We start from the raw sequence: 11110 nt of genomic DNA on the forward strand, positions 1-11110 counted from the left end.
TAATGTAAAGAAGATTGATCCCTGTATATGGTAAATTTATACTTGCTTTTCTTTTTCTCAGTTGCTCTAAAAAATCAACCCCCCCCCCAAAAAAAAAATCAAATTGTTCAGTTGTCCCATCAGTGCATATTTGAATTGTTCATGTTCACTTTAATTCAGGGTCACCTACTACTGATATAAGGGTGGGATTCCAGTTCCTTGAACCAAACCTCACAGTGTCATGTGACATTGCTGATCCAACCCAACCTATTCCAAGCATAATGAACTACTACATATACTCCGATGGGACTCTGATACATCAATCTCCAACGGGAGACAACGATGTGGAGGTTCCATGTTCAGAATTCGACCTCTATACGGAGTTCACTTGCGTAGCAGGGAATTATCTTGGAAACACAACAAGTGATCCGGCTAGATATGACCCAACCAGTAAGTCATTATTCTTTTATATCATCAGTGAAATTAGAGTTTGTTTTTGTTTGTTTGGGTTATTATGCTTCTGTGTATTTATCGTCTTTTATTTCTATCATTGTTTCTTGGGGAAAGGTAATCACCGTATCTTAAAGAGGATCCACATGTGCATACATGTACTCCGTACATATGCGTAGATCCCAATGTTTGCATAAATCAAATAGAAGAATACATTTGTAATTTTACAACACCAATCATATGCATGGGTGTATAACATGTACATACATCGTATATAACTATATATGCAAACAAATATCAAGATCATCTTCGTGCAATGTAATTCGTACAACATACATTTGATTGTCTTCTCTCCATTTATTTCAATCCAAATATGAAAATATATCTTATCCCGTTGACTACTGAATTTATTCATTGCCGTAGGTTTAATACAGCGGCCACCCGGTTCCAGTAAGCAATGGGTTAATGGTCACATCGTCTGTTCAGAGCCAGAAGGGCATTAACACTGTATTGATTGTGTATGAATTAATACCCTTCTGGCTCCAAACAGACGATCTGACCATTGAATAATGTTTATGAGACCCAAATTAACCATTTTAATTTTTTCAATGGGATGTAAATAACTTTGGGAAATGTTCTGAGGAAAACAACATTTTGCTCTTAAGATGGATAAGTTTAGTGAAGGGGATTCATTTCTAGATAAAGCTATTAGAAATGTTACAAATACTAGAAGCCATTGTTTGCAAAGAATCAAAATGTGACTCCTGCGTAGCCCTCAGATTGAACAGAGATGTTGTGGGAGATTTTTATTTATTTATTTATTTATTTATTTTTTTTGTTGTTGGGGGGGGGGGGGAGTTGAGGTTGAGGTAGTTGGTGAGGAAGCTGTTTGGTTTGATTTTTTTTTAATCCTAAACACTTGGTTCAAATCGAAGAGTGATATATCATACTGCGGAATGTTAGGATGTGTTTTAGTAGGATCAAATCAATTCTGTAGTTTGAGACTAATTATGACTTTACCTATCTCTCTCAATTCCAAAATTATTCAGCAAACCACATCTCAACAGATTCCCTCTGCACTTTTACAAGTTTTAAATGTGTTTTAGCTCCTCAACAGTACCGTTCTGTTACATTCGATTTTGATCCTTAACTCTTATCCTGCCACCGGGTTAATCCCTGCAGTGCCAGGCTCCAAATCCCCCAGTGCCAAGTTTATAACGAGATAATCGGATTAACGCGATGGTACTATCAATAGCGCGTGCAAAACACTAGGCACAGTCCAATGGGCATGAACAATAACTGCTATTACATATGCGTGCAATCATGCAAGAAGCAGAGGAGCAATAGCTTGCTAGCGTGTACATGGCACCTTAACAATAGCGTGCATGCAGCCTTATGGCAGGCTATGAGTTAAATGTAAGGAATGCTTACAGTTACATTCTCACAATATGCACTTTTAATAGTAATAACGTAGAGGCCATTACTAGAAAAGTATTTTCCAAGGAAGTAGTATATGTTTACATACCAAATACGATTTAATGAATTATGGAATTGTCATTCAATCAATTTCGGATTTGAAAATTTACCTCCAAATGCATGAATATTCTTGTGTTTTTTCTTGATGTAAATTGAAAGAGAGAAATTGGTATGGTGACCTAATGACAAATTATCTACATTTCCTTTTTTTTTAAATGCTCTGTTTAGGGCTATATACAGACCCAGTTCAACGTAATTTTGAAAAAAACTTTTCCAATTTTACTTAAATTACTGTCTATACATGCACGTTTATTCTTGAAATAAATTAGCATGTTTGTCAGACTTGCCTACATTGTACTTTTGAATATAGATTTAGAACCATGATGCACTTACAATAAAAGTATTTTGTTTTATAGTATCATATCCCAACTCAAAAAATACAAGCACGTGCATCCATGGGACTACATATTAAAGTGAATGGTATAGGGTTTCATGTGATAGAGATTACCAATTTAAACTTGTCGTGTTTGGTAAGCCTTAAGCGTCAAATACAATACAGATTTGTATACATGTAGCTGATGAATCGTATGATTTGAGGATTTTTTTCTCTCCAGTTTTCCCTTTGTCAGTTCAAAGTCGGGTGTGCTTGTAAGAGTAGGCAATGGCGTGCATACGCAGGCATGGTTGTGAGGTGTACATGAACGTCATGCAGTAACACACATCTAGTTGATGCCTTGAACTATAATGCATGGCCCTACAGAGGAATTTTTCTTGTTGGGGGCCGGGGGAAAATGCAATGAATTTTTCAAAATTGATTGCATTTTCTACGTTTTGGGGGATTTGTGGGGGGCGGCCGCGTACCCTAGCAAACACTGCGTACAGTCATGATTCAGGGGCTAAGCAATGGCCTCGTTACTGTGAGGCCCCAGCATAAAAATCGTGTCCATAAGCTATATTAGTGTCCTTTTGTGAGGCATTAATCCTCAATACTGTCAATTATGATTTAAGGACGTAGGTTCCCTAGCTGATTAGCATAGTAGCACACATATGATTAAGCAGTCACGCGAAACAAACACTGGCAAATTAATATTCAATAAAATCTGAGAATATATGCCATTATCTAGATCTATTAGAAATTAAAAAAAAATTAAAATCCTTCCCTAAACTGGGATGAAAATAATTATTCCACCATCATGACCAACAGTGTACATAAAGAAGTAAATTTGATGCTGAAAATAACAGCGTTTACAGTAATACAAGTCTCTTCCGAATCTGAATATAAAAGACTACAGTACGTTGCTAGATGAGCTCCTCAGAAAGAGAGAGGGAGGTATCGGTCACAATATTTCTAATAAACTTCTTTGTACAATCTTAACAATACAGGCATTTCATCACTTTAAGCTCCTGATGAATGAGCCATTGTAATAAACTATGCCATTATAAATTATTATATGTGATATAAAAATATCAGAAAAATCGATATCAAAGGATGTGCATTCATCCAAGCAATGTTTATTATTCCCTAGTTACTTCAGCAAATATTAACCTACAATGTATTTGTGACCACGGACCAGAGTCCAAAGTCCTGTTAATGCAATGGTTGAAGCGAGGCTTCATAGTATAGGTGAATACGCATACAAACTTGTTTCTGTTTTGATCGCAATGAATTAAATCGGGAATTCCCCCGATGATTTATTCTATTCAGTATCTGAAAGATATAGTACTATAGAAAGATTCAGGGTTGCTGTCCATGAGAATGTGAGAATGTTTTTATTTTAGTAGTTTTATTTTGTATGGCTTAAAGATACTACAGTATGTCCCTTTTGCAGCCAACATCAACTTCTGTAGAACTTGCAGGAGTTAAGAGTATATGTCATGTATGTCCTCTCTGTGAAATGTAAACGTTAGCAGTGTCCTAATATTCAAATTATGCAAGGAAACCCGTTTACTTGCTAGACTTCACTGTCAGACACTATCGAGTGACTGACTGACTTTTTTTCTTTCTTGGTAATAACAAACATAAAAAAAAGAGCTGTTGAGGGTACATGAGCATTTGTCAATAATCCACTTCTTGTAATGGCCAAAATTAAACTGATTGAACCTTTGCGCAGCATAAAACGTACAACCATTCGGTACAATGATCTGAAAATCAGACTATAACTTACTGGCTCTACAGCTCTTAAGTCGATTTGACAACTATTATAGTCGTTATTTTTCCTCTTAAAGACATTTTCAAGCCCCCCCCTTTTTTTTAAGGGAAGTTCTAAATTAGTATTTACTTTCAAATGCCGTTGGAATATAACCTTTTCATTTTGTTAGCCTGCAAATTGGGCATAGTACCTTTAAACGCGGTTGTCATTGTATGTTGTTTTTACAGTTATTGGGAATAAATTTGGTCCTTGAAATTATTATATATCTATAGATACCTGTATGTTATATAAATGGTATGGTGATCTTACATTTGTTCCGGCGACATTTTTCTCCTGTTATTGTTTTCGTCAAAATTATAGGGTAAGGTTTGCAATTGGGGTTTAAGTAAGGTTAAGAGTAAGGGTAAGGACTAGGATTACGATCGGATTTTAGGTAAGGTTTAGGGAAAGGATTAGGATCATTTATACAGGGTCCAGCGTTGGAGCAAATAATTCGGCTAGTGTATGCAATGGATCTGGAGCAATCGACCCGTTAGCATGTGTGATACAACTACTGAGTATTTGTAGAAAACTAATCATAGGTTTGATGATTTCATCTAGAAGCTTGTGTCTTTAGATCTTGTATTAAACATTGCTCACCATCCAGATCGCACACTATGTACCTGTGTGCCAACTGGTCTGAGTTCTGGGGCCTCTGCAGCTATTGCTGTCTTAGCCACCCTGTTAGTGGCTTCTGTCATCATCAACATCATTCAATTCATCATGTTGAGGAGACAGAAGACCAGACCAGGTGATTATATTCATCAATTCTCCTATAATAGTTGATATATGAAATCAGAACGAAGATAAGCTACCTCTGTTCAACCATGGACCTACTAAGAATTCAACAGGTATCGTGAAAATAATTATAATCCTAACCAAATTAATGATTACCTTTGCTTCTTCTTTTCCTCTTTTTCTTTTATAATTTCGCAGAATTACCTGTCAATGACTCAATGACTTGGATGAAGGATTGTATGCGTCTACACTGGACATGTGACATTGAGCCTTGTTCGGATATGCAGCGGTCCTACAACGCATCTATATCTTATACACTGAACGATGGTCGGATCTGAGCCAACTAAGCTATAGGGACATTATAGAGACTTACTTGTGTTAAATCTGGCCAAGAGTGCTGAATTGGCTATCGAAAGTACATGTTTTAATTATTCATTGAGTATACGTCTTTTGAAAATTCCTTTTTTGAAGATCATTTGTTAGAAATTTGTAAAAAAGATAACAAATTCAACTAAGCAACTTTTAAAATCAAAAGTGGTTGCCATAACCTTGAAATTTCCCCCAAATCTATGGATAAGAGGTTGTTAGATTTTTGTCCCCGAAACGGCAGCCATTTTGAATGTACATGGTCAAGGTAGGCACTTTTACTTTTGAAAGTTGTATAGTTGAATTTGCCATGTCAGAAAACATATTATTAGACCCTAAAATACATAGAATCGGACAATGTTAACTGTGTTGGTGAATTTCTAAAGTGCATTGACCTTTTTGACCATAGCGCCATCATTTAAGGTGGGAGGTATAACAAACTATACAGTTTTGAAATCCTTATGACCAGACGAGTAATTTAATATGCAATTTTATAAGTTTAACTGTGTTGGTGAATTTGACCACCAGTCAAAAGTGTGTTGACCTTTCAACGTTTTTGACCCTAGCGCCCTCATTTAAGGTCGGAGGTATAGCAAACTATTTTTGGAATCATCATGACCAGACGAGTAATTTGATTTGCATATTGACACGATTGGAACTATTTGAACTTCTATGCCTGTGTGACCTTTGTTGACCCCTCACGAAAATGCCTGGGATTTTCAAGGGGGCAGCCCAAGTCAAAATTGTTCGGTATTCATCAGGGAACACAAAAACACTTTCAAACTTTTGTTCCCAGAGATTGGTCACGGGACCTACAGGCTGGTATCCTACTAATAACCCTGATAATCGTTCCCTTTAGTACACATTCACTACCACCATCATGTTCCCATCATCATCATTGTCATCATCTTAATCTTCATCATCATCATCATCATTATCATCATCATCATCATCATGAAGTACAACATCCGCCAATACACACTAAGAGGACAGCGGCCACTCAACTTTTCGTACAAGAAGAAGAATTCCCGACAAAAAGCAACAGTTTGGCTGGGCCTTGTCGGGAATGGAACGCTCATTTGTGTGTGTGTTTGTTTGCATGTGTGCGTGTGTGTGCGTGTGCGTGTGTGTGTGTGTGTTTTGTCTGTCTGACTGTCTTTGTTCAAAACCCTATTTTATTCCTCACCTAGCAACTTTGCGCAAGTGAGATCTGGCAGTCTTGTAAAGATTGTCTGATGTTCAGTCATGCGTGCTGAGATTCAAACGAAACTGGTACCTAAATGTACTGGGAGGGTAACTCTATCAAGACATATCATGAAACTCATGATTAAATATTCATACTTCAAACAATACAACTTTTAAAAAGTGGGACATTTTTTCTGACTCACTCTGTAGATATACCTTGCCCAAACATTTCTAATAATCTTTACCGATTTTCATGAAATAATTGTGATAGTATCATTTATTATTGGCAGAAAGTTTATATATATCTTCTTGGAACTGTATTGATTAAAGATAAACTTGACTTCTGGTATAAAAAGAAAATGAATTCTTACAGAATCTAACGAAACTTACACTGAATGTTCAAGATTACAAATAAATGTCATGTGCCAAACAATTTTGGAAGAAAATGTATACTGGCTGAGAAATGAGCATAAAAAGATAAGGAAATTAGGGTAGTACTAGCCTCGACACCATGTGTGTTGTCCCATATACATCTTTCTGTGTAAGTGATTGTAACTTTACCAAGACTCTGCCAAATTTATGATGATTTTGATGACTCCAGAACCTTGCATTACACAGCATTACTTACATGCTATATGATCAACTTTTCTGATCCATTCCACACCTTTTCTTTCACAATGCAATCGCATTACCAGAACTCAAGTTTAGCTTTAATCTAAAAATGCGTGTATATTTGTGGGGAATTTATTTCTGACCATAACATTCTGGAGTGTATGTAAAGTTATTTAACAACGCAACAAAACTGGAAAAAGATAAAAGAGATTCTGCATAGAAACATTTTTTTGAAAGAGAAATCAGAAAAAGAATGAAATACAATAAAGCAGAAAGAAAAGTACACAGACGAAACGAAAAGATGACTTACCAAAAGAAATGGTTGAAGTACATCTGAAAAGTTGATTGATGTCTGTAAGTTAAAGCTTATCTGCCATAGTTTACAGGAGGGATTATACCGCCCTGCAAGGTCACTGGATAGGTGGTTATCTCATCAACTCAGCTCTCAGTTAACATAAGAAAAAGAGGATCATGGGGGACCAATGGTCACCGATTAGGCATTGTTTGTTATATAGAGGGCGCAAGCAGCTACAAGTAGTGCAGTGGGCCTTTAAATTGCATGTTTGTAGTTACCTTTGTGTTATTAGTGTAACATCAATTTTCTATTGATTTGTATGATAAATATCTATATTCTTCCGATGTTTTTACATAATCTCTATCTTTCGTTCACATGGCGAACCTTTAGGTTTAAGCATCATATTACAATGGATAACAAGAAAAGCACCCCTTGCTTGTTTATAATCACATGAACATTCGGTTTCAAGAAAATTTATATAATTTTGAATTTATTTGATATTCCTCCATTTTCATAATGTATTAATGAGAAAAGCTATTATTCTAGAAATATCAAACTGTAATTTACCTTTGACACTGATGATTAACATCAAACTTACGATTATTAGTAAAAAACTGCTATGATATCATATTAATGACTAGGCTTATTGAAAGTTTAATTTTTAAAGATTTCTTGAAGGTATATAATATTGCATCAATCGATAAAATATTGCAGATGCCAAACGTAGTAGTGGCAAATATAGCGAAAAATAAATTCGATAAATGCAGATGATTCAAATTAAGTTTCATTGGTCTATTTTGTATGGATAACGTAACCCAATATGTACAAAAACTAATACAAGCTGATAATGAAATGATACAAAGTATTGATGGCGTACATGTGCATTATCGTTATAACGATGAGGACATATGGGAATTATTTAAAAGCTTAATAAAAACAAAGCTTGTATATCCTACCCCGCCCCTATTGCTCTTCAAAGTAGAAAATTTGAAACACTGTTAGAGGCATGAATATATTGCAAGGAGCATCATAAAGAAGAGAAAACAGTTATACACGGAATAAAATCCGGAGAAGAGAGAGAGGGAGATGAACGATGGGGGAAGTTGTACAATTTTGTATTACATTTTTGAAAACTTTAATTGCATTCTATTACAATAATACACCTTTCAGCAGGTACAACATTTGAGGGCACTCTTTGATAACAAATAAATTCTTTAGTTCATTTTCTTTTTTCAATTGTGAAATGAACCATACACAATTTATGGCATATACAAAAGTCTTGATGCTCGATTTGCAAAATGAAGAGAAAACAAACAGGTTTTTGTTTGTCCCTTCGCGTGGTGAAATCAAGAAAAAGAGGGTTGTTTAAAAGATTTGTTTTCTTCCAAAAATGAACAGGGGAGAGCAACGTGAAAGAAGATATTACAATCTTCATGTACCTTCTTCTTCTTGCGTTTCATCCAATCACCGATGCGCTACCCCCTTCCCATCCATGACGCAAGTCCCTCCTCTCAGTCCTGACCTACGCTGCTATACAGGGTAGCCCATACAAAACCCAGACTTGCTTACTTTTAATAATGTGGGGCAAATTTCATTTGCTCAAACAGAAGGGGAATCTTTTTTATCAGAAAAATTATACCACATTTTCCAAAATGTGTTGATTAATGACAAGTTACACTATGCCCTACTAAAAACTTTGGTGCACGGGGTAGTTGGGGTGAACATTCTAGTACGTTATGTGGGTTAACTTCGAGATGTGAAATATTATAGGTAAAAGGTAGTGACTTTTTCGAGAGAGGCTCTTGGCCTTAACCATTTACAGCATATTATTAACGCAATATCCATGAAATTAAATTGGCCCATATCATTAATAACGGATGTAATTATATAACCAACCCGATCTGTGTACAAGACTATAGTCAAGTAGAGAAGTATACAAATAATGCACAGCATCGAGGACATTATTAAGAATTACCAACACAAGTTACCGTTGGAACAGGCTAACACGCCCGAGGCGGTGGCCGAGGGTGTTTGGACCGAGTGAGGGTAATTTTACTAATGCCCGAACAAAATGATGTGTATAAGATTATGTTTCATTTGTTTTTTATAAAATGATATTTTATAACATGATTTTACTAACGACCGTTCATTGAAATTGGATAATGACCGGTCATTATCCAAATTACGCGTTAGGCAAAATAAAGACCTTATAAAAATATTTTCACTCAGGTTCAGTGTAGGCCTATCATTTATTTATTTATTTATTAAAACATCTTTATACAGGATAATATGTTCAGGTATACTGTTTTTCAACATGGTCCTGTTAACATTAAAAAGCAAATCACATGTGAAATATATAACAACGTTTCAAATAATTTAACTGCATATGTTGACATAAAATTAAAACAAAATAGTAATAACTCAGAAATGTAAGTATCATTAAAAATAACATACTATTGTATTATACATTTTAATAAAATAATTTAAAAAAATATATATACAACAAAGTACAATAAAGATAAAAATATTTACAAAAATTAAATTAAAAATAAAACTTCTTATAAATCACTTTAAAAGTTTCAATTTTCAATTGTTTGGGCAATATACATATATCTCGCGTGTCATCAGAGTAGACTTCAACTTTGTTTGTATTGGACTCTCCCCTGAGCACTGCATTATACATTCCTGGCTTCTTAAACCAGCTAACAACCAAATCGTATGATTGATCATTTACAGAAGTCGACTGGCCAGCTCTAGAAATGTAACGGCAATATATGAGAACCATTTTGCACTTTTTCGGATTTTTAACGCTGGTAAGTTGTCTGCAATATTGCGGTTTGAAATTAAGCAATACGAACCGTTCGACTATACATAGAGTATGCGTGAGGTCATAGCGCTCATGCCTGGCACAATGCCATTCTATGCCCCGTTGTTATCACTGTTTAACACGGCTGCCATTCAGCGCTCAAGCCTTTTAACGAACTTATTCATTTCAGGTACCTATTTACCTCATCTGAGTGGAGTGTAGCGTGTGTAGATAAATGTCTTGCCAAGCGACATAAGTTCTGGGGCAGCATCCCTGTACCCTGCGGTTCGCAGTCCCGAGATTTTTCCACAAGCCCACCATCTCTACATTTTTCAACTAAATGTGCGTGAAACGTCAGAATATTAATGAGTATTATAAATTTCCATTTGACACATCAGAATTAAGTAATTAATTAAAAAAATGTAGGAATTAAATAGGATGTCAAACATATCCACCCAGATGGTGTTTCAGGCGCTTACATAAACATAATAAATGTTATGACAAAATTACTTTGAAAGTCCCGTAAAACGAGACAAAACATTCTCAAAGAGAAAACATTGTAATTAGGTGTCGGTTTTTTATAATGATGTTTCTCATGAAGCCATCTAGTGTCTTACACTCATAGGGCAGATATATAGATATATGTTTATTATCATAGGCGTATGAGGATGGGGCGGGGAGTAGTGCATGCAGTTCTGATTATTTGGTAAAATACCAATATTCGGGTAATATAACCTCCACATCCGAACAGTGTTTTTCTAACAAAAATTAATGTAGTTTTTATTTCTTATCTACTTTATTTTGATGAGTAAATAATAAGAAGAAATACCGTCCATAATAAGGTAGGTGTTATTATTATTATTATTATTTTGCTCAAATTGGAACATTCGTGCAGGAGGCATCAATCCTCTCGGAAGGAAAAAAAATGAACTATTTGTAACCCCCCCCCCCCACACACACACACACACTTGTTCACCGGCTGACTGTTTCGCCGCTCAATATTTTCACAAGAAC

At 35.5% G+C, this 11110-nt stretch overlaps 1 protein-coding gene across 2 annotated transcripts in view; it reads left to right on the forward strand.

Moving 5' to 3' along the window:
* The window catches only part of LOC105445209 (cell adhesion molecule 3-like), a 32841-nt gene extending 27209 nt beyond the window's left edge, over positions 1-5632 (forward strand). For both annotated transcript variants that reach the window (XM_030978295.1, XM_030978294.1), the window contains exons 4-6: positions 160-429; positions 4702-4845; positions 5031-5632. In XM_030978295.1, the coding sequence (XP_030834155.1) occupies positions 160-429; positions 4702-4845; positions 5031-5170 (554 nt within the window). In that variant the 3' untranslated portion in view covers positions 5171-5632. The remainder of the gene's footprint in view (positions 1-159; positions 430-4701; positions 4846-5030) is intronic.
* Positions 5633-11110: the final 5478 nt, after the last annotated feature.

The sequence above is a fragment of the Strongylocentrotus purpuratus genome, unplaced genomic scaffold (genome assembly GCF_000002235.5).
Source record: "Strongylocentrotus purpuratus isolate Spur 01 unplaced genomic scaffold, Spur_5.0 spur5_scaffold_1, whole genome shotgun sequence".
NCBI lineage: Eukaryota > Metazoa > Echinodermata > Echinoidea > Camarodonta > Strongylocentrotidae > Strongylocentrotus > Strongylocentrotus purpuratus.